Source organism: Taudactylus pleione, unplaced genomic scaffold, assembly GCF_031769625.1.
Source record: "Taudactylus pleione unplaced genomic scaffold, aTauple2 ptg000757l, whole genome shotgun sequence".
Classification (NCBI taxonomy): Eukaryota; Metazoa; Chordata; class Amphibia; order Anura; family Myobatrachidae; genus Taudactylus; species Taudactylus pleione.
The window spans coordinates 5,286,268-5,311,467 of NW_028285159.1; the positions used below are offsets into that span (position 1 = coordinate 5,286,268).

At 44.1% G+C, this 25,200-nt stretch overlaps 1 protein-coding gene across 2 annotated transcripts in view; it reads left to right on the forward strand.

Annotated features, from left to right (window-relative positions):
* The window catches only part of LOC148477034 (ADAMTS-like protein 1), a 372,270-nt gene that overhangs the window by 337,825 nt on the left and 9,245 nt on the right, over window positions 1-25,200 (forward strand). For both annotated transcript variants that reach the window (XM_088457315.1, XM_088457316.1), the window contains exons 25-26: window positions 684-873; window positions 10,672-10,879. In XM_088457315.1, coding sequence (XP_088313441.1) covers window positions 684-873; window positions 10,672-10,879 — 398 coding nt within the window. The remainder of the gene's footprint in view (window positions 1-683; window positions 874-10,671; window positions 10,880-25,200) is intronic.

Sequence of the window (25,200 nt, forward strand, 5' to 3'; positions counted from 1 at the left end):
GTGGCTCAGGATGTGAGTTACAATCCAGTCCACTTCAGTAGTGCTACAGGGGGTGAGCCTGCTACATGGCCCTGAAGTAAGTGGGATTATCAATGCCAGGTCTCCTCTGTTCCACTTGAGGTACCCACTCCTCCCTGGACTTCTGCTTTCCAATATCCAACTGAGAATCTATAGCACATGTACAGACCCATACATGCTCAAAAGAGGCCCCATGATCAGTTCTTTTGTGAGCAGTGATCCATAAGGCTATAGTGGCATTGCTCGGCGCTACCCAGCTTTCCCAAGGGAACTGGCAATGTACTTTTACATACTCCTACTCTATTTTGTTGTCTCCCTACATTTGTTACATGGAGTGCAGGTTATATTAAGGGGGTTTGTTCACTTCCAAAAAGTAGTTTCCATTAAATCTTTAAGCCCAATCATACATATACAGTATTTGCCTACACGGTAGCTTTGGACTATAGTTTCAATCACTACTTTCCGTAAAGAGAAGTGTCCAATGTGTATGAAAAGAAGACCTTTTCCCATAAAATGAAATGGCTTGGGTTTCAATTATGAGATTTAGTTTAAATTCAAGTAAGGCAGTTCTCACATGGTAATCTCGTGAAAGAAATGATACATAGATTACAGATTGTAAATTAAAGTATTTTAAAGTATTTTCTTCACTCTCTCTCCTTCTGTAGCATCACCAGATTACCAATGGGCAATGATTGGTCTCCTGCCATGTACAGCATCATGTGGTAACAGAGGCGTCCAACATACACAATTGCGATGTGTTCTAGACAAGCAAGAAGTCAATGTGTCTCACTGCCTAGATAAGCCCAGACCACCAGTAAAGCCCATTGCATGTAACAGAAGAGACTGTTCACCAAGGTCTGTATTATACTCTATATTAAGTTATATTAAGTTCACATAATCGTGTTACCATGGATTTATGTTGTTTTTGATTTAATACTATAATTGCTTTTATTTTATAGTGTCAGCAACTGAATGCTACATGCACTATATTTTAATGTACAGTATGTGGAATTTTGGAGAAACTCCCAGTAATGCAGAGAGGAGTGACAGAGTAAGCAGAGATTCTTATAGCCTAAAAAGAAAAGCAGCAATCCCACAAATTGTTTTTGTAAATAGCAAGTGGAGTACTCTTTAAGTATGAATGCCTTAAGTGCTGACGGGGCTTAAATCCTGGTCTGACTGCCACCTTCCTTGTGTCTTCCCTGAGAGCTCGGTCAGTAATAGCAGTGAGCGTCACAAAGAGTGAAGTTAGGACTTTCTCTCCCTTTCCTGTTCCCATTCTTCCCATGCTGCAGTCAGTAGATTGCAGGTAAGAGTGCAGGAGACTTGTGGTCACAGTAATGCTATTATATTCTTCAGTTACCAGAGAGTGGGTGGAGCTAGGGAGAGGCAAACTACAGAGACCCAGAGACAGGTGAGAAGCTAATTTTCTAACCTCTCCTCACAGCCCTAGGAGAACATTAACACCCAGCATGCACAGCAGTGGTGTCAAACTCGGGCCCTTCAGCTGTAGTGGAACTACACATCCCAGCATGCACTGCCAGAATTTGCTATTAGGGCATGCTAAAACACTGACAGGACATGCTGGGATATGTAGTCCCACAGCAGCTGGAGGGCCCGAGTTTGACACCGCTGGTCTACAGTCAAGTTAGTGTGTTCTGGGCCTCCTATTCCATGACTCATTTGATTTCCTAAGAAATCAAATGCAATGAAAATATTATCTGTCATTCTGTTTTTGTATTTCTTTTCGTCTTGCATTAATTTTCAGCCAGAAGTTTATCTCTGTTTATACATACACTATACTGTATAAATTGCACAAGCTCTTCTCACTGATACCAGTAATTTGATGTGCTGACAGGAGCATTTGGAGAAGAATAATTTATGTGATTTATGTCTGTTCCCTTCCTGAGGTACAAGTAAGCTTTCTGCTTCGTGTAAGCCAGAGTGTTCTCATACAAACTACACATTCCAGTACACTTTGGGACCCAAAATGCTGGGTGTAAACCACAAACCACATTAAAAGCCAGGAGGACTTTTCTCTTGCCAGTGACCCAGCAGTGTTATGAAGACTGTCAGAGAAGCACATCTAAATAATGATAAATGACTCTGATCAATGCCAAAAGCATTATCCTGTGTGTCCAAACTAAGGGTGGCACTGAAGAAAACAGTGCACATTTTAGCACTGGATATTTACTTATAAGATCTTTGAAATACATGATGTAATCTTTTAAGAAACTACACATTCATTCTAGCAAAGTACCTCCATCATATGCATTGTCAAGAGGGTCAGTGTAATCATATCCAGACATAACCTAAATTCTAGTATTAATAAACAGTATGTTACTTCTCCAGTGCTTGTCATATAAGCCATATCGGCTCCAAGATGACAAAAGACAAACTTTTAACCCTAGCAGTTTTTGCATTGCTAATATTCTTTTCACATATACTGTATGTATTTCTGGCTCATTCTGAATGCATTTAGTAGCAGAGATAACCCAAATACTCACAAAGGAGCATGTCTTTTCTCTATTTGTTAAATTTCTGGGGTTTGCAGCATGGATTTGCAGCGTTATGGGAGTGTAGCAGCCCCTGTGAATGCTGAAAGTGGGCATCTCAGTCCTTGCATATTCGGGCACACGGGTGTACACCAGGGGAGGGTTCTGTAGTGGAATGTGCGTATGGTGAATGCCAATAGACACAGCCACGTCTTTGTCCACCTCTGAATGAGGCCCAATAGCTCATGTTGGTGATTTCAGAGTGCAAGTCAGCATACAATGTTGAGTAAATCATTACCCATAAGGGAGACACAAGTCAAGTTATATCAGATCAGGCCATGCTACAAAGCCAAATATACGGTAAAGTCTTATTTTCCACATTACCAACTGTGTAAATGTGTAAAGGAGCATGGGTTCAGGTATGCAGTACATATTGGGCTCATTTAAGTAAGTAATTTGTGGTAATCTAATGACACCATCTCCACCATGTAACTCAGCAAAGATGCCTCAGACTACATGCACTATTCTATGTACCACGTTTTGAAAGTGATGTTGCCATATGCACAACAGGGGCCCAATCACACCAGGGCCTGATTCAGGCGTGGGTGCAGGCTGGATGCCACACGCAGTTGCCTGATGTTTTAAATCTGTGCATGTGTCGCACCACACCTGCTTTCTGATGGATATCTTCTGGAGATACAGAATAAATTTGGACGCAAGAGCCGGTGATTTCTGTGGGTGTTCCTTGTGGGTAACGGTTGTGGTTAGGCAGACGCGGACTGACAACACCTGTGCCTAAGGACGCAGTAGTGCTGACACAAGACGGCATGTTCAGTTATAGAAATTGCACCTGTATAGGGCTGGAGCAAGTTTCAATGATGCAATTGATGGTGGTGTCTAAAGACACACCGAGACTGATTAGCGCTGCTGCAAGTGGGCGTCTCGGTATGAACAGAATCAGTCACGGCATTAACTTAATGACGCATCTGTAACAGATTTGGAAAAAAAGACGCGTCTGCATCACCTTCTGAATCATGTTCTATATGTTTTCGCTTAATAATGTTCCATCTGCTATTTACTATCATTCCACTATTCATATTTACTACTCAGTGAGCACATTATTCACATAAATCCATAATTTCATGCAATTTGTAGCTATTCAGCTTGCTCTGAAACAGTTAAGAAATGTTTGCCAGATCCTCATACGAACGTCTAAAAAAACTTACCATTAATATTGAAATCCTTGAACTCATTGGTCTTGTACCATTCACCTAATTATTACTGAACTTCAATTCAACCGTAGCACTAACGTGATGATACCTCTCCAAGGAAATGGCTAGTTTGCCAGCACCAAAGGAAAATATATGGGAGAATTACACAGTCTCAGAAAATGTTCTACATCCTGTTTTCATTTCAACCTGAACACAAGGCTTGGCTAGAAATGCCTGCATTCTATGCTGGAGGAATTGTGGACAGTTATATAAAGGAGAATAAGGTAGTCTTTGGGGATTAGTGAAGGCAAAACACTCTAGTCAGTGTTGTGCTGCATAGATTCATTTACCCCTCCAATCTGGATGTGTTGATCCGTCAAAAAGTGCATTCCTCATCTTTGCACATTTAAAACGTAGGTGATACAGCTGTGCAGCTATAGGGTGTTGGCTATAAAATGGGCTGGTGGTCTGTCCTTATAATATAACACAGAGTTCTGTTTCTTAGGTGAACTCAGTACAGCTGTTTAATCCCCTCTAAGGTTTCAGGTTTTTTTTTGTATATTCCAGTTCTGAGATGTATACTTTCAATAATTATCATCTGTACTCATTGATATTTAACCAAATATTTCATGGTGGCCATGAAAACTATACTTCTTCACTATTATGTAGTCTCATTGTCACTACATTGCAATTGTCTTTCATCTCGGCAGATGAAAGGGTTGATGTGGATAGTTCAGCAGAGAATTTCCACGTAGGCTGTTTTAGAACAAAACAGGATTAGATACACAGCACCAGGGATAAAGTTATGCTGCAATCAGAAGTATCCTGGTGATAGGTGTTGCTTGGCTTTGACAAAATACACAGCTCTGGGCACAAGTGCGCAACATGTGTTTTTTTATAGTAGATAGAAAACAAAAAATGTGTGTCTTAAAGGTATACTTTTAAAGTATACTGTATAGAATTTTTTAAGTAAATCTCATCAGCGTTTCAAGATTGTTTTATATTCTTTCCTCAGGGTTATATAGAACACTACACGTATGTTTTGTCAATCTTCAACATTGATTTTGTGTGTGTTTATTTTCAGTATGTATAATACTCCTTTCACACATAAGACCCAGGTCTTAAGGTGCCCACACACATGGCGATCTGCACACGATCAGCCGATGTGTGCGATTTGTGTACGATTTCCCTTGAAACTCTCCCCGGCAGCTCTGCACACGATCTCCACACGATCTGCACACAATTTGGTGTCCAATCTTCATACGGTCTCTCCTGCATCCAGACTTTCACAGTGCATCGCCTCCTAGATTGTCTGTCAGATCTGCCCTACTGCACGGCAGATCTGACGATGTGATGTGCGACCTGCGGGGATGCGCACCGCATCGTGATCTTGAGTGGGGACTCACGATTTCCTCGCGATTTTGGCATATTTTACACGATCTGTCGTTCCAATGCGTCGGAATCGGCCAGATCGAGTAAAATATCGCTATGTGTGTGGGCACCTTTTAGTCTGAGACCCCATTTCACACTATACAAGACTCAGGAAATTCCAGGGTCGGATACATTCACACTAAACCCGGGTCTGCCCTGGAATTTGGTGTGGATTTAAAGGGGATATTTTTTTTTTGTTCTTGTTCACAGTAATGACATAATATAAAAAATAGCATTTTTAGAGTAAAGGCCACAAAGTTTGTTTGTTTCTAATGTTTTTTACAAAGACAACATTTTCACATAAAAAAGTTAAACATAAAATAATACACACTTAAATTCGTTTGCTCCCCAGTCATGTGGTCAGGGGCAGATTGGGATGGAAAACCAGCCCGGGAAATTTTTGGAAGCAGGGACAGGCTCAGTTGAGGGGACAGGGTACTCCCTCATTATAGTACCTGATTCTAAATTGGATGCAGTCTAGCTACTACTAACCCCTTGCATGATGCACAGTGATAAATACATCGAAACACCAATACAGATACAGTCAAGAGTGCCACACCATTTTTAGGTTTAGGTGGAGGGTTAGGGACTAGGCACTAGGGGGAGGATTAGGGGCTAGGCACTAGGGGGAGGGTTAGGGGCTAGGAACTAAGGGGAGGGTTAGAGGCTAGGCACTAAGGGGAGGGTTAGGGGCTAGGCACTAAGGGGAGGGTTAGGGCCTAGGCACTAGGGGGAGGGTTAGGGCCTAGGCACTAGGGGGAGGGTTAGGACCTAGGCACTAGGGGGAGGGTTAGGGCCTAGGCACTAGGGGGAGGGCTAGGGGCTAGGCACTAGGGGAGGGTTAGGGGCTAGGCACTAGAGGGAGGGTTAGGGGCTAGGCACTAAGGGAAGGGTTAGGGGCTATGCAATAAGGGGAGGGTTAGGGCCTAGGCGCTAGGGGGAGGGTTAGAGCCTAGGCACTAGGGGAGGGTTAGGGCCTAGGCACTAGGGGGAGAGTTAGGGCCTAGGCACTAGGGGGAGGGTTAGGGCCTAGGAACTAGGGGGAGGGCTAGGGGCTAGGCACTAGGGGGAGGGTTAGGTGCTAGGCACCAGGGGGAGGGTTAGGTACTGAGGGAAAAGGGTTAGGGTTAGGGCACAGGGATGGGGAGGTTAGCTTTAGGAACCAGGAGCGGAGTCTGGATATTGACTGCCGTGATCCCGAGTGGTGGCATTCCATATATATATCTGTCTATATATATATATAGATATATATATATATTCGCAAATGGATGAGTGGCACTCTAAACGTAGTAAAGTCCCCATAGTAATGCCCCTGTAGTAGTCCCCATATGGAAATGACCCCATAGTAATGCCCCTGCAGCGCCCATATGGTAATACCCCATTAGTAATGCCCCTGTAGCGCCCATATGGTAATACCCTATTAATAATGCCCCTGTAGTGCCCTTATAGTAATGCCCCCTGTAGTGCCCTTATAGTAATGCCCCTGTAGTGCCCATATGGTAATACCCTATTAATAAAGCCCCTGTAGTGCCCTTATAGTAATGCCCCCTTTAGTCCCCTTATTGTAATGCCCCCTGGAGTGCCCTTATAGTAATGCCCCCTGGAGTGCCCTTATTGTAATGCCTCTAGAGTGCCCTTATAGTAATGCCCCCTGGAGTGCCCTTATTGTAATGCCCCTGGAGTGCCCATATAGTGATGCCCCCTGGTGTGCCCTTATTGTAATGCCCCCTGGAGTGCCCTTATTGTAATGCCCCTGGAGTGCCCTTATGGTAATGCCCCCTGGAGTGCCCATATAGTAATGCCCCCTGGAGTGCCCTTATTGTAATGCCCCTGGAGTGCCATTATTGTAATGCCCCTGGAGTGCCCTTGTAGTAATGCCCCCTGTAGTGCCCTTGTAGTAATGCCCCCTGGAGTGCCCTTATAGTGATGCCCCCTGGAGTGCCCTTATTGTAATGCCCCTGGAGTGCCCTTATAGTGATGCCCCCTGGAGTGCCCTTATAGTAATGCCCCCTGGAGTGCCCATATAGTGATGCCCCCTGGAGTGCCCTTGTAGTAATGCCCCCTGGAGTGCCCTTGTAGTAATGCCCCCTGGAGTGCCCTTATAGTGATGCCCCCTGGAGTGCCCTTATTGTAATGCCCCTGGAGTGCCCTTATAGTGATGCCCCCTGGAGTGCCCTTATAGTGATGCCCCCTGGAGTGCCCTTATAGTAATGCCCCCTGGAGTGCCCTTATTGTAATGCCCCCTGGTGTGCCCTTATTGTAATGCCCCCTGGAGTGCCCTTATTGTAATGCCCCTGGAGTGCCCTTATAGTAATGCCCCCTGGAGTGCCCATATAGTAATGCCACCTGGAGTGCCCTTGTAGTAATGCCCCCTGGAGTGCCCTTATTGTAATGCCCCTGGAGTGCCCTTATAATGATGCCCCTTGGAGTGCCCATATAGTAATGCCCCCTGGAGTGCCCATATAGTGATGCCCCCTGGAGTGCCCTTGTAGTAATGTCCCCTGGAGTGCCCTTGTAGTAATGCCCCCTGGAGTGCCCTTATAGTGATGTCCCCTGGAGTGCCCTTATTGTAATGCCCCTGGAGTGCCCTTATAGTGATGCCCCCTGGAGTGCCCTTATAGTAATGCCCCCTGGAGTGCCCTTATAGTGATGCCCCCTGGAGTGCCCTTATAGTGATGCCCCCTGGAGTGCCCTTATAGCAATGCCCCCTGGAGTGCCCTTATAGCCGCTGACACAAAAAACAAAACAAAACTTACCTTAAACACGCTTCTGCGTCCTCCGCCCTCTGGTCCGCCAGGCTGCTCCTCGGAACCATGGGAGAGACGGTCATGACGTCTCTCCCATAGTGCCTGTGGGGAGAGCCGGAAGCTGGAGTTCAGAGGAGAACTCCAGCCTCCGGCTACCGCACAGTCCACATCGTGCACTGAGCTGAGCAGTCTGTGTTCAGCCTGTGCTGTGATCGGAGTCTGTGTAATGCGCTCTGCGCATTACACAGGCTCCGATCACAGCACAGGCTGAACACAGACTGCTCAGCTCAGTGCACGATGCGGACTGTCTGTACTAGGGGGGCCAATCCGCCACTGCCCCCGGCGGCCATTTTACATTAGATACAGGAAGCAGCCTGTTACGCTGCACGATCGGAGCTGAGCCCCGTTCGCGGCAGCCGGGCTTCCGGGGTGAGGGAGGTGCGGCCGCCGGCCCCTAAAGGCATCTAAGGGACTGGCCCAGCGGGAACCAGCCCGGCTTCCCGGCGGCCCAATCCGCCCCTGCATGTGGTCTGGGCGCCTGCAGTTGATATCATCTGCAGGTGCATGGAACAGCCAGTGAAAACGTTTCCTTAAAACCCAGGTCTAAAAACCTGGGTTGGATGCATTCACACTAGAGCCTACTCAGGTTTCACCTGGGAAAAACCCTGGTACAGAGCAGGGTCATGAACCCTGGACTTCGACCTGGGTCGTTTCTGTTCACACACAGCAAAAACCCAGGTTGATGCACGTTTACGTCCAAATACCTAGGTTTTTGCTGTGGGTCTGAAAGGGGTATGAGTGGACAACTGCACCTGTTCAATTACCAATTTTAATTGGTCCCAATTTGGCTAAGGCTGATTTTTCTATAATTTTGCCATGGGATTCACGGCAACAGTTTTTTTTAAAGGTATAACCAACCTGGTTTTGCCGTTAAAAAAAATTTGACGAATTCAATCCCACTGTAAAATCATTGAAATCTCCAAATCAAAAGTGACAAATTAAATTTGACTCCACAATATCACTTTTTTAGTGAGTTGGAAGTAAATTGTACACTAGATGCAGACCTGCTAGACACTTTTTTTTTTTTGTCCTTGTGATATTATTTTGGTTTTGCTTTTTTATTTTGTTCAAAAATATCTATTAAACAGTACAATAATAAAATAAAATGTAGCACTATTCAGTGAAGAAACATCAATCTTGTCGCTACTTAAGTTATTGTGACATTATTATTATTATTATTATTATTATTATTATTATTATTATTATTATTATCCTTTATATGGCGCCACAAGGCCTTTACAAAGTACAAAAGCAGTGAAAGAAAACAGTACTGAAAGTGACATACACTACAGAACATGGACATTGTTTATAAACTTTGCTGCATCAGCAGTAATTATACTCAAATAAGCAGCAGGGCGGCTGAACGCAAAGGTTGGGTGCGTACATTTCCAATTTGGGGAGTCAGACCATTTTAAATGAACTTTAGTGTCCTTGTGAGTTTAGTATGTTCAGCCATTTATATTCTCTATAAAAATATAATATAATTATAATAAATTTAACATCTAACCTCTATAAAATTGTGTAAAAGTATATTTTACATTACATAGCAACATATAAAAATAGTTGCTCATCCAAACTAATGGGAAAAACAGCAGTCCATCCATGGCATTGGACTTTACTTGTGTGATACCTGTAGTTGTGGAATTATTCTAAATTATATTTTCAGATATTTGTTACATAAAAGGGATCGTTAGCTATTTGGTGGTCTGCCAGTAGTTGACGGGAATACCAGGTGTGTTGGAAGCTTCTCTCTCACTTAATTTATTTAATTATCACACAATTACAGCATAAATAAATATAGATATCTTGCCCCGCTATGAAAACAACCAGGGACCCACTGATTCCTAAACAATAACCCCTCAGAAATAAAAAAAAATAGGTCATGGACATAAACCTACTGTATCATGAACATTATGTTGCTAAACCCGCCATGAAAGAAATATTGCAGTAAGTGTATTATTCTATATTACCAAATGGTGTTTTGAGAATTACAGCAGAAACTAAATTCTTAATTATTGCACAGCACATGGCTAGATATATACCTGATATGAATAAGGAAACATCTATACCTATTGCAGCATAAAAGTGAATACTTATTTTGCATGTTACAGTTAATAATTATGCCATCACATGTTACTACATTGAATGCCCAATATTTGTCTCCATGTTGCCCCCATCACCTATCACAAGACACTTACCCTAGGAGGTCATCATTATCCATTGCAGCTGCTTTCCATGACAGATGCAACACTCAGGGGTCTATATACTAAGCAGTGTTAGGAGACAGAGTGAAAAGTGATAAGAAAGTGATAAGGTGCCAGCCAATCAGCTCCCAACTCAAGCCTGTGAGATGACAGTTGGAAGCTGATTGGCTGGCACCTTATCACTTTCTTATCACTTTTCACTCTGTCTCCTAACACTGCTCAGTAAATAGACACCTCAGGATGAAAAGGGACCTGGCGCCAGTCATCCACTCAGAATGAAATGCAACTGATTTTATTGCTGTGGTTGTCCTTCCTGCTGAATTTTGATTGGCTCGAGTTCAGTAGGAAGTATAACCAAAGACCTGCTGATAGGACATCTGATGGCCATAGGTAGAAAGCCATCCACATTATAAAATACCTATCTTATGTTCTGATGAACTACTGATCAACTATATTTACTGGCTGAATTAGTCTGAAACACAAACTATACTTTATTTTCTCTTAGGTGGATGGTAACATCCTGGTCACCATGTTCACAGAGCTGCGGAGGAGGGGCCCAGAACCGGAGGGTTACTTGCCAGAGAGTGACAGGGACAGGCATTTCTGTTCCAGTATCAAATGACATCTGCACAATTTCTGCAAAACGTCCTGTTGATAGTCAGAGTTGCAGTAGACATCTGTGTGTGCAGTGGACTACATCTGCCTGGGGGCAGGTAAGAAACTTAAATGAAAGCGCTGAATTTTTGTATAAAGTCCTAATGTATCATTTATTCACTTCCACTGAATTTCTTTCCACATGAAAAGTAGTAGAATTTTCAAGACCTGTCCACTCCATACCAATTATAGCAGAATATCTTTCTAAACCAATAGTAGCAGTTTACATACCAGTGCAAGGGTGCAAGATTAAAAATGCACACACACGCCCAACTGTGTGGGCGTGGCCACTGAAAAATGGGGGCGTATCAACATGACATGCCACCATTTCTCGTCACTCTGGGAACATTTCCTCCATTCCATATGCACCTCAGTGCCCCCAGTAGTAGTGCCCCTTATGAAATGCCCCTAGTAGTAGTGCCCCTTATGCAATGCCAACTGTAGTAGTGCCCCTTATGCAATGTCCCCAGTAGCAGTGCCCCCAGTAGCAGTGCTCCTAATGCAATGCCCCCTGTAGTAGTGACCCCAGTAGTAGTGCCCCTTATGAAATGCCCCTAGTAGTAGTGCCCCTTATGCAATGCCAACTATAGTAGTGCCCCTTATGCAATGTCCCCAGTAGCAGTGCCCCCAGGAGCAGTGCTCCTAATGCAATGCCCCCTGTAGCAGTGACCCCAGTAGTAGTGCCCCTTATGCAGGGTCGGCTCCAGGGGTCGGAGCACCCTGTGCCGGCCACCTCCAGAGCGCCCTATCTTCGCTGCGCGCGACCAAAAATTGGGGCATGATCTAATTACCATAGGCCATGCCCCCTACGTGATGATATTAGGAGGCGTGTCTGCCTCCAAATAACGTCGGGCTGGGGGAGAGCCTCACTAGCTGGGCTTCCCCCAGCCCTCTCCTGTCACTGAATGGATGCAGCGCGCATGCTAGCAGCATCCATTCAGAATAAATATAGGTGGAAAGCGCTGCACAGACACACAAGGAATCAAAAGAAGTTTAATAAATCACTATTTAATAAACAGTAATACACAATGATATACCTCCAGTCTACTAATACTAAAAGGTTAATGTCTGGAATAGCATGGTACACTGCTAACATAAATACACAGTGTAACAATACCAATGGATACAATAAAAGATATCAAATATGTCGTGGAAAGAAATGACTGAATAGTCCCTCCTACATAAAAATAAAGTCACTAGTAGGACGGTAATGTTTGTCCATAGAAAGAAGATATGTGTTATATGCTTATGAGCCACACTCTGAATAAAGCAGTGGTGGCTTTGCTAGATGAATGGAGCAGGACAAATGATGGCTGTTGTTAGCTGACGAAATGACCACATATATTGCACATACCCACAGCGTTTCCTCAGGTAGACAGATCTGTCCCTGCCGCAATGGATATATCCTCTGGCAGCACAGTGGGATCGCTGTTCCTACCCGCTGTATAATAGCCCTGCGGTCAGTGCTAGGACCCGTCCCCTCCTGCGGATATGTCCGTGCCGCACCAGTGTGAGCTGTGTCCTCACAGCCAAAGTCTGCTGTGTTGTAGAGAGGAAGTCCTACACCGCACAGGGCGAGTGGGTCACATCAGGAGTGTCAGCTAACCGACAATGCGGAGTAGCAGCGCCGGTGTGAGCGGCTCCACGGGACAGCAAACAACAGCTCCAGAGATGTGGGAGTGCACAAATTGAACAGTCGTGTTCCCTTTAAGAGTTTGCAGGGTCCAGGACAGCTGCGGCGGTGGGGGTCCCCAACCTCCTGATTTAACCACCCGCAGGCCACTTTGGCCCACGGGTGGAACAGTGGGACAGTAATGTCCCGCTGAAATCGGGATGTTGGGGAGGGGTGCGCCCTCTATGGGTGGCGCCCCTGTGCGACCGCTCAGGTCGAACACCCCTAGAGCTGGCCCTGCCCTTATGCAATACCCCCAGAGCAGTGCCCCTTATGCAATGCCCCCTGTAGTAGTGCCCCTTATGCAGTGCCACCAGTAGTGCCCCTTATGCAGTAACCCTAGTAGTGCCCCTTATACAGTGCCCCCAGTAATTATCATTCTACAGTGCCCCCCAGTAGTTGTGCCCCCAGTAGTATGCATAAAACACAGAACACAAAATTATACTTACCCGAATCCCTGCTCCTGCACCCGCTGCCATCCGCTCCTCCCGTCCCACTTGACTGCGGGAGCTGGAAAGGCAGAGCTTATGAGTAAGCTCCAGCCCGGCGCTAGCCCTGGGTGCAGCAACCAATAAGAGTCTGTCTGACTCTTATTGGCTGCTAAAACAAACACACGGCCACCTGGTAGAACACTTACTGTCACTGTCAGCGAATGTACTACCCGGCAGCCATGGTTATAACTAGGGTGGTGCGGCTGGTGCGCCCGTACAGAGCACACATGCCATGTGGGCGGAACCGACTGCCTCCACCCGCTATCACCCCCTCTAATTTGCCTTTCCTCTACAGCGGCCGCCCTGCAATGTATAATAGTAACTGTGTACCCGGCCTCTTCTCTGCTGGGTGCACCGCTAGTATTACACATTACAGCGGGCAGCGCTGCAGCTGCCTGCCCCCTGAGCTCCGACCCCTCCCCCGTCTGCGGAAGTGTCTTCAAGGACTGGGAGAGACGTCATGACGTCTCTCCCAGTCCAGTCCCACAGCGCCCTGCGCCGATGAGCCGTTCCTTCGGCGTTGTGGCCAGGCTACAGTCCAGTCATTGCAAAGAAGGCGGTACAGGCGGGGACGGAGACTGCGGCTTCCCCCAGCATAATGTGTAAGCATAATGTGTAGGCTCTGTTAGGCATAATGTGTAAGGAGGTAGGGGGGAGTTGTACTGTGTGGCATAATGTGTAAAGGAGTGGGGAGGGAGTTGTACTGTGTGGTATAATGTGTAAGGGAGAGGGGGGAGTTGTACTGTGTGGCATAATGTGTAAGGGAGAGGGGGGGAGTTGTACTGTGTGGCATAATGTGTAAGGGAGTGGGGAGGGAGTTGTACTGTGTGGTATAATGTGTAAGGGAGAGGGGGGAGTTGTACTGTGTGGCATAATGTGTAAGGGAGAGGGGGGAGTTTTACTGTGTGGCACAATGTGTAAGAGAGAGGGAAGGAGTTGTACTGTGGCATAATGTGTAGTGGGGGAGGAATTTGTACTGTGTGGTGTAATGGGGGAGTATTGTACTGTGTGGCATAATGTGTAATGGGGGGTTGTACTGTGTAATTGGGGGGGTTGTACTATGTGGCATAATGTGTAAGGGAAAGGGGGGAGTTGTACTGTGTGGCATAATGTGTAAGGAAGAGGGGGAGTTGTACTGTGTGGCATAATGTGTAATGGGGGAATTTGTACTGTGTGGCATAATGTGTAAGGGGCACTGCTACAATTTAGTGTAATGTGTATAAGGGACACTACTGCAGGTAAGTAGTGTAATGTAAATAAGGGACACTACTGTGTGGCTTAACGTGAATTGGGGGTACTATAGGGCGGCCACGCCCTGTCCCTATGCGACCATGCCCTTTTTTGTGGCCTGCGGCGTGTACTCTCCTTGTTTACAATGGGAGGGCACCAAAGCTCTTTCTAGCACAGGGCACCAAAATGTCTAGCTACGGCTCTTCCGGGGGCGGTATGTTTGTTGTAGTGTATAGTACCGCTGTCAAACCCGGTAGGGAGGGGGGGGGTCCTGGAGCTTCAGGACAGACAGTCCCTTTACAGTGTACCACCAAAAATTGAGGAGTCTAGAGCTGACCAACAGGACAATTTTCAACACATTATTTACTCAAAAGTTTAAATACGCCCTTCAAGATTTGTCTGAAGTTGCAAAGCTAGGAGCTATAAGATGCATGCCAAGGAGAGTCAGCCTTGCTCTCATGGATGAAAATAAAATCTTTATATTTTCATATGCAGGATATAAGCCGGTCCAGTCCATGTCAGACACCTACCTAAAATCCGTTAGGTTACAATTGCAGGAAAATATAATTTTCCCATTAATGATGGAGTCGTATGCTTCCAGACTTGCCGTATATGCTGATGATATGCAACTGGCCCTGACAAATCCAATTATTTTACTTCCAAATTTAGAGCATGAGATTTAGAGTTGAAGTCTGAATTTCAAGATAAAAACAGATAGGACGGAGGTTCTAGATCTCAATTTGCTACTTAAAGTTAAAGAGCAGTAACTTCAATTGATGACAAGAAGATAATCTTAAATATTTTGAGGTTTTCCATATCAGACAATACAGTCAAATATATATGGCTAATTATCTTGCACCGTTTAGAGACATAGCTGCAGATCTCAACAAAACGAATGCACTTTTAATTTCTTGAACTAGAGAATGTAAAGCAGTCAATATGAATGTGTTACTGTAGAGACACATTACCTCTCTGAGGGGTAGATGTATTATAGCGCTTCCTTTACCGAGGCGAAGTAGGAAGCACTACCGATGAGATATATGAACATATCATCGGCCGGAGAGGGGGAGCGTTAACTCCCCCCTCCAGCGCTACCCGCCAGTGACCACAGCACATCAGCCTACTGCTGATGCACTGTGTGTCAGTCCCAGCCGGCTCCACTGAGCATGCGCGGGATCTCGCATGTATCGCAAGATCCCCCATGCGCATCCTGGATCCGGCAGCCACATAGCGCCCCTGTCATTTACTGCCCAAACCCCGATCATACATCGGGGAGAATCGGTATCAATGCACATAGCGTGCGCTGGTACCGCTTCTGAGAATCATACATCTCCCACTGACTCTCAAAGAACTCCAGTGCAAAATTCTGAAATTCATTTAGTTTGGGAAACGAACTTGGGTACAGTCGTGCACTCTATAAATCTGGAATGGAGATGACACTTGGTGTCCCCAGTCTAAAATTTTACTGCACTGCTACTCATCTAGCCTTATTAGGTCACTCTCCTCATTATGCCATGGATTTCTATTTAATATATCCTCCCACTTAGTTTCAATTTCTTCATTCCTCTGAATTCAACGACATACACTGAAGTGCCAAAAGTCATGTGATAGATGACTAGTATCGTGTAGGACCCCCTCTACTGTACCCTGGTGAAGTGCAGCAACACATCAAGGCATCGATTCCACAATTGGATGGAAGACCTCAGGAGAGATGTTGACTCATGCTATCTGGATAGCTTCCCACTGCTCCCTCATATTTGTAGGTGCAGAATCTTGGGTGCAAATAGAACTCTCGCCACATCCTATAAATACTTGATTGGGTTCATGTCGGGCAAAGTGGCCACCTTATTCATCTGAACTCTCCAGAATGCTCCTTGAACCAATTCTGGACAACTTGGAACCAAAGACACGGCTGCTGGAATATTCCATTGTTATGGGGTACATGAAGTCCATGAAGCGCTGCAAATGGTCATTAAGCAATGCAATGTAGCGGTCACCAGTCAATAATGTATTCAAGCGGACCCAACCCATGCCACATGAACACACCCCACACCATTATGGAACCACCACTAGCCTACATGTTGTCTTGTTGACAACTGGGGTCCATGGCCTCATGGGGCCTGTGCCACACCCAAACCCTGCCATTAGCCCTAAACTTGTGTAAGCATGACTTAATGGACCACGACACATGTTGCAAGCCCTCCAGAGACCAATTTACAACATCTCGAGCCCAGGTGCCGGTATTTCAACTGCCTCCTGTTTTATTAAATAGTAACTTTAAGTGAGTACCAGCACCTTTTCTCTGAACACTGGAACCTTTTTGATAGAAATAAAAAAAGTACTGGAAAATACGGTATCTTGTACCTCTTAGACTTCACTGAATATTTTTAGGTTCATATAAACCATGCCGGTAGCTCTGTGGACAGTAGAGTTCCCTGCTTCACATATAGTAGGAAGGGCTTCAGTTTGCTTCATTACTGTCCTCTCTTATTTTACTTCCTGCTGCTTCTGACCATTCCCACAACTCCATAAACATACTCAGAGGCTCATTTAGCATATCCAGTGGCATGGGGGGCTGTAATGTCAAGGAGGGATGAGGGGAGCTGGAATGGCAAGGGAGGGGGCTGGAGTGACACATGGAAGAGCTGAAGTGTGTGTTATGTGAATCTTGCTTTTTCAATATATTTTATGTGGTTCTGGATTTCAAAGTGTATTTTATGTGTATGTGGTTTTTAAAACATATTTTCTGTGGATCTGTTTCTTTTCAGTGTATTTTATGTGGTTCTGGATTTCAATATGTATTTCACTGGTTCTCAAACTCAGTCCTCAGGACCCCACACAGTTCACGTTTTCCAGATCACCTAGAAGTTGCACAGGTGTATACATTACTCACCAACACATTTAAAAGTTCCACTGAAGGAGCTAATTATTTCAATTGTGATTCTGTGAGGAGACCTGGAAAACATGCACTGTTTGGGGTCCTGAGGACCGAGTTTGAGAACCTGTGATGTATGTTATGTGGATGTGGTTTTTAAATGTATTTTATGTGGATCTGGCTTGTTTCTGTGTTTTCAATGTTTTCTATATTGCTTGGCGTTTTCTTTCACTTCAACAATGAAAAAATATATTGGGAAGTTTATGTAAATTGTGTATTTTCAATGTCCTGGGCTCGCCCCCAGTGTGACTAAAAATGGGGGTGTGACACAAAGTCATGCTCCTCCGAATGGCATACCAAAGGTGTGCACAGAAAAATGGGGCGTGGCCTTGTGACAGCATGCTATCGGCTCTTTAACTTGACTACTGATATTTTTGGGATCTTTGACTCTGACTGGTTAGCCACCCCTGGCATATTGCAAGGAAAAAAATCTACAATCACAGAATATTTTTTTTTTACTATAGGTTATTACTAAGTAGCTAAAGGACAGCATAATTAGTAGTTACATAATTGAGTTACCTGCTTCAAATTTTTGTGCCTGTTACTACATAATGTTCTTCCAGAGGCAATATTCAATTACTGTCAAATTTATGGGATCTACTAGAAAGGAATACAGGGACAAGTTAACTTAACTTTATTTTTAATTGAAAGCATATATGTGTGTGTATAATGTGATATAGTCGGGGTAGGGGGTCCCTCTCCTGGGTTAGATGGACACCTCCTTACACACAGCAGCCAGGAAACAGCACACTAGTCCAGGGTTTTCGTGCAAGCTGGTCAGAACCAGTTTTATTGTGCAATATTAACCGCAAAATAAACAAAACATAAAAATAAATCCTAGCCCATCTGGGCACTAACTAGACAGGTCATACCCTCTCTACAAGTGGCAGGGCCTACTGCCTTACTACATACACAGCACTTCCAAATAACACAGTGTCTCTGAACAAACCTCAGTGTCTATTCTCCCACAGGGTATGTGAGACACTCAACCAAAACCTAATGCAGCTTATCTGAGCCACTTCCAGGTGCAACTACTAATAAGCCTGCTCTCAGACTGAAAGGCCCAACACCTGTAATGGCTTGTGGATAGAGGCTTCCCTTCTCTTCTCACATCCACACCCCTAGAACCCATTTTCCGGCTTTTACCAAAAGCCGACACTTCTGGTCTGTTTGGCATAACAGATTTTTCCTGGGGTTTTAAAACACATATGATAGGAATCTGGGACACACATATATGCCATCCCAGACTTCTCCAGTGCTTCTACAACATATCCCCCCCTTTGTTTTGACCTGTGGGGCGGAACAACTGCAGCCCCCAAACAATGAATACGCGACAAAGCACCTGCATTGGCCAGCTGGCTACCTGGCCTGTGTTCGACTGTAAACTTAAAGTTCTGCAGTGCCAAGAACCTCCTTGTTATTCTCCCATTGCTCACTTTGTTCTCTGACATCCATTTCAAAGGGGCATGGTCAGTGATCAGCCAGAACTTCCTTCCCATCAAGTAGTACCTGAGAGTTTCTAATGCCCATTTTATGGCCAACGCTTCTTTCTCGACCGTAGCATAGTTTCTCTCATGTACATTCAACTTCCTGCTTAAGTAACAAATAGGGTGTTCTTCACCTTCTTTACCCTGGGACAGGATCGCTCCTATGCCTACATCTGATGCATCAGTTTGCACAACAAACTCCGTATCAAAATCAGAATTGGTTGGGTACACAATGCAAGTTTTAACCCCTGAAAAGCCTTCTTTGCTTCAGGACTCCATTTAACCATGACTCCCTGTTTGCCTTTGGTAAGGTCAGATATTGGGACTGCAATGGTGGCAAAATTGGGTATAAATCTCCTATAATATCCAGTAATCACTAAGAAGGCTCTCACCTGCTTCTTATTCAAGGGTCGTGGCCAGTTTTGTATTGCCTCAATTTTATTAAGCTGTGGCTTTATCAAACCTCCGCCAATGGTGTATCCAAGATACTTTACTTCTTCCATCCCTAGGCAACACCCTTTTGGGTTGGTTGTCAATCCTGCCCTATAGATGGAGCCTAACACTGCTTGCACTCTGGGCAAGTGAGTTTGCCAATCAGGACTATGAATGACCACACCATCTAGATAAGCAGCAGCATACTGTCTATGGGGCCTTAGAATTCTGTCCATCATCCTTTGAAAGGTAGCCGGTGCCCCATGTAACCCAAAGGGCAACATCTTGTATTGGAACAATCCTTCTGGTGCAGAAAAGGCTGTCTTTTCTTTGGCATTCTCAGTTAACGGTACTTGCCAATACCCTTTGGTTAAGTCTGGATTGGTTAAATACCTGGCTGTTTCTAGTTTTTCAATTAGTTCATCCACCCTAGGCATGGGGTAGGCATCGAACTTTGACACACTGTTCAACTTTCGGAAATCATTGCAGGAACGCACACTTCCGTCAGGCTTTGGAATAAGCACAATGTGACTTGACCATTCACTATGCGATTCTTCAATTACACCCAATTCCAACATTTCTTTAATTTCTTTAGATACTGATTCTCTTTGGTCTTCTGGTAACCTATAGGGCTTTAGGTTAATCTTAACCCCTGGGTCAGTGATTATGTCATGTTTAATGACTGTGGTTTTGCCCGGTTTATCTGAAAACAAAACCCTATTTCTGCTAAGAAATTCCTTAACTTCCTGCTGTTCAACTGCTGACAGGGTTTTGGCTACTGTCACTTGGGGAACCAAGGGCCCTGGGTTTACTGGAGGGGCTTGGACGGCTGACAGAGCTGCTCTATTCTTCCAAGGTTTTGTAAGATTTATATGGTATATCGGTTCTGGCTTTCTTTTCCCAGGCTGGTAAACTTTATAATTAACCTCCCCCACTTTTTCCCTGGCTTTTACCAGAGTAGGGTCATTTAACTGCTCCACGGCAAAGACCTCTTTTCTGACTTCAAGATCAAGCAGACGACCAACTGGCTCAATAACGTTTCCCATCTCAATAGGATGCACATCACTTGGTGAGCCACCATCATTCTCAGATTCTGAAGAAACTCCCTCTGCTACTGCACCAGTAACCTTCTCAAATGGGTCGGGGTTATTTACTTATATAACAAATCGGATTTCCCACAACTTCCAGAAGTGAGCAAAGTCTCTCCCCAATATTGCATCATACATCAAGCCATGCACCAAACCCACAGAGACTATTGCGGAACCACATTGTGTTTCTATGTTCACCTCTGCAGTAACATAATAGCGAGTATCCCCATGTATGCTGGTCACACCAACAGTTTTTCCCTTGCGTTTCAAGGGGTTCATCAGTTCAGCTTTCACCAATGTAACCAGACTACCAGAATCTAACAGCCTCTACTCAGTCGCCTTCTACAGTAACTATACACATTTGCTTATCTGTCCCAGCCTGTTGGTCAGCAGTACAGGCTGGCTGTGCAAAGAAAGACATTCTGCGATTGATGTAAGCAGTATCACATTGCATAGGTTAAGAGGTGATTGAAAAATTAGCAGAAATATGGCCCAGATCACCACAATGGAAACATTGAATCCTATTATTATCAAGTCTTTTTCGGGGTAAGAACCTTCCTGGCCTGGCTGGCATATCTCCAGGTTACAAACCCTCAGTCTTAAGTACATTCCACCACCCAGCACCCTTCTCTCCTGGAACAGTCTTACCAGTGATCACTGGAGATCGCTGTAGCGGAATCGGGGCTCATTGGGGCGCACTCAACAGTTCCTCAGCCTCCACATACCTCTCCACCAGTTCAACCAGTTGGTCTGCTGTGTTAGGGTCTGCATGGCTCACCCACTTGCACAGAGTTGCAGGTAGAGACCGCAGATATCGATCCATAACAACCCTTTCCACAATCTGGGGTCCTGTTAGAGTCTCTGGCTGCATTTTGTGGTAAGATGGACGAGGTCATGCATTTGCGAGCGTGGAGGCTTTTTTGTTTGGAACTCCCAGCGGTGGACTCGTTCGGCGTGACCAAATACTGTAAATCCCAATCGAGTTAAGATTTCCTGTTTCAATTTAACATAGTCTTTCGCATCAGCCAGGCACAAGTCATAGTATTCTTTCTGTGGTTCTCCAAACAGGAAGGGTGCCACAAGACTTTTTCTCTCTTTCTGCGGTTCTTTCAAAGGCCGTAAGATACGCTTTCACATCATCATTCTGGGTCATCTTTTGCAGAAAGTGACTGGCCTGTATGGTGTGAGTGTGAGTTGGAAGAGCAGGGGAAGCATCTCCAGACCGGACTACTAGCTGTTGTACCACCTCTCTTAAGGCCTGGTGGGTTTTCTCTATGGCGACTTGCTGAGCTCTGTTAGTTTCCTGCTGAGTTCTGGTAGCTTCCTGCTGAGCCCTGTTAGTTTCCTGTTGAGCTCTGGTAGCTTCTTGCAGAACTTTGTTAACTTGGAGCAAGGCCTTAACAATGTCCTCCATGTTGTCTTTAGGTGCAGGTTGGAATCTTGCTTCTCTAAGCATCTACCAATGCCACCTTTATGGATTTCATAAAACACAGGTTGACATCCAAACAACAAATTGGTGTCTGTCTCTTTAAATTTTCAATGCAAAACTTTTCCTCTTGCTGCAGTTTTCAGTGTGTCTGCCTGCATTCTCCACCACTTGTGATATAGTCTGGGTAGGGGGTCCCTCTCCTGGGGTAAATGGACACCTCCTTACACACAGCAGCCAGGAAACAGCACACCAGTCCAGGGTTTTCGTACAAGCTGGTCGGAACCAGTTTTATTGTGCAATATAAACAGCAAAATAAACAAAACATAAAAATAAATCCTAGCCCGTCTGGGCACTAACTAGACAGGTTATACCCTCTCTACAAGTGGCAGGGCCTACTGCCTTACCACAAACACAGCACTTCCAAATAACACAGTGTCTCTGAACAAACCTCAGTGTCTGTTCTCCCCCAGGGTATGTGAGACACTCAACCAAGACCTAACACAGCTTATCTGAGCCACTTCCAGGTGCAACTACTAATAAGCCTGCTCTCAGACTGAAAGGCCCAACACCTGGAATGGCCTGTGGATGGAGCCCTCCCTTCTCTTCTCACATCCACACCCCTAGAACCCATTATCCGTCTTTTGCCAATAGCCGACACTTCTGGTCTGTTTGGCATAACAGATGTTTCCTGGGGTTTTAAAACTCATATGATAAGAATCTGGGACACACATATATGCCATCCCAGACTTCTCCAGTGCTTCTACCACAATATGTATATATAAAAGAAGAATGTTGGTGTTTCGCTTATAAATAACAAATTCAAATATTAATACAATTACCACACTCGGCTTGGGGACTCTGGACTTGGATTAACATGGGGACAGGTGAAGGCCGTCACAAGTTGACTCTATTTTAGCCTCCGGACTTTTTGGGGCTGCGGTTCAGTGTGTCATCAGTTCCAAATTGGGAGCAACCACATTAGCAGCCCATTCGACTAATCCCACAAAGACCAACAAGCGCTACATTGCTTTAAGTCCTAGAGGTGATTACACCAGAAGCCTCACCTCGCTTCATACGGAGGACTTCAAATATATATTTATCCTGCGCAAAGACCTGGAGGTCGGAGATGATGGATTAATATTTTTACCTAGTGAATTATGGTCCGGTGAGATCACTGTGTTTTTGGATGTTTTTCATATGTTTTAAAAGTATATGTGATTCCCAGCAGAGATCTTTTTTATATATATATAATAGGAATATAGCAGCTGTTTTTTTTTCTATATATTACTCAGACTAGTCTGTATAGACTTCTATTAGAGAAGTATTTTTAAATATTTTTTAATGTTATTGTAGTATTGTTGCAATTGCTAATTAATATGTAATGAGAGATTTCTTAATCATATATTTGTGTCTTGACTCTATTTTCTGCCATGCCCAGTTATTAATTAATTTAATATTTGAATTTGTTATTTATAAGCGCAACACCAACATTCTTCTTTTGCTTGTCTGAGACTACCTAGGTAATCTCATTTTTTTTTGCGACCCTCACAGACCCTTAGGTGTGTGCAGCTATTTTACATATTTATAGATTTATATATAGAACCTGACTGGCGCCAAGCGGACTTATATTTTTTTCATTGTTTTTTTTCTATATGTATATATACACAAACATATATGCATTCTACGATATAGAGATAGAGATAAATATATGCATGTATATATATATATATATAATACACAGACCGGCACTCCATGTAATAAAGCTGAACCTTGCCTTAGTGCTCTCCCCGGGGGATTGTGTCCTCCGTAAAAATAGATGTAAACGAGACAGCGGCACTCACAGGACTTCCAGTCACTTTAAATCATCAGATACTTTGGACCTTATTGCCAACGTTTCAATTTCATTTATTCAAGATTTTCCTCAGGGATCAATAAAAACCACATACAAATACACTTATGTAGACAAAGAATAAACACTCACCCATGTGCAGCACCGTCCGAGGCCAGCTCCGGGGAAGGTGACGTCATCAGGCCGCGTCCCGCTAACGAGACGTGCAACGTCCTCACATGCCGTGTAGCGTCTGGTAACCAAGGTGATTAACCCATCACCAACGTAATTACAATGTGAAAAATAAAGACAAGCAACCAAATGAAAATAAAGAAATACTGGCATGTAAACAAGACAGAAGGGTACTAAAAGCTATTGGCTAGTGGCTGCAAAACTAGCCTGTAGGGGTCAACTCCTAACATTTTCATCTCATTTTTTCTTGTTCGTTTTTTCTTTATTTTGCTTTGATGCTGCTGTTCTTTTAATATTTATCCAGGCTCCACTCCATCTTCGATCTGCTTTTTTGTTTATTCTTTGTCTATATAAGTGTATTTGTTTGTGGTTTTTATTGATCCCTGAGGAAAATCTCAAATTAATGAGATTGAAACGTTGGCAATAAGGTCTAAAGTATCTGATGATTTAAAGTGACTGGGAGTCCTGTGAGTGCCGCTGTCTCGTTTACAACTATATATAAATATATATATATATATATTATATATATACATACCGTTAAATGTGTTTTTGTTTTCTTTTACGGAGTAGTGAGCCTTTAATGTTACAAACTGTGTCCTCAGGCATGGGATATATTCTGTTTGTTGTTATTTCAGTAACTTTTATGTGTTCTTCAGCCAAACACACTTACATCACAAGGTGTTAACCAAACGCTAGCGGTGCTCGTACATGTGTTGTGCATGTGTTTCTTTATACAAAGCTGTGGTCGGTCCTTCTGTCACTGTGAGTAAACAATTACAGAAGGTCCTATGACGGTGTATGCCATCAATTGAGAGACATGCTTAATTTGTATATAGGTCATAATGTTTTTCATCTGAAAAAAATAAGGGTTCTGATCTGCTTTTTATAATAGGGGAATACTACGGATAACTACTCAAAAATGAACTGAACAACAAGTATTGACTTAACTTTCACATTATAGTTGGGTGCTATTTTAGAGATCACTTTACTTCTAAGACATTACATGGATGGGCTCCTTTCTAAACCCCTCTCCCTGCATGTGTTTTTTTAATACATTCCTTCAAATAAGAATTTCTTATTGTAGCGAATAGTGGCGATGAGAAATGACAATTATCGATTCTGCAACCCAATAATTGATACATATGCCCAAAAATGTGTAAAGCAGCTTACTGATACAAACGCATATTTTTCTCATTTCACTTTGCATAAACTTGTATAGACTTTCACTAAATAAATTTGAGATTTTATTGAGTTATTAGCTTGGGAATTAACAAAATCAACATATTAATGGGAGCAGACCCTGGGACTGCATTCCCAGTAACTTGCATCATGCAAATTCGGATATATTAGGATATTAATATGGTACTGGTAAAGACTGATTCATTTGCTTCCAAATTGAAGTGAGCAGATGACCTTTGTCTACCTCTCTCAGTGCATTACTGGTGAGGGACATAGAAATCCACTCTCCATAAACTAGAGTCTGCTAAAGTAGATTAATACCCCTGTTATACCTAAATTCAGGGTTCAAATCCGGATCAGACTGGATTTTAGCCGGCACCGACCCAGGACATTCCCAATTCGGCGCCGTTCACACCA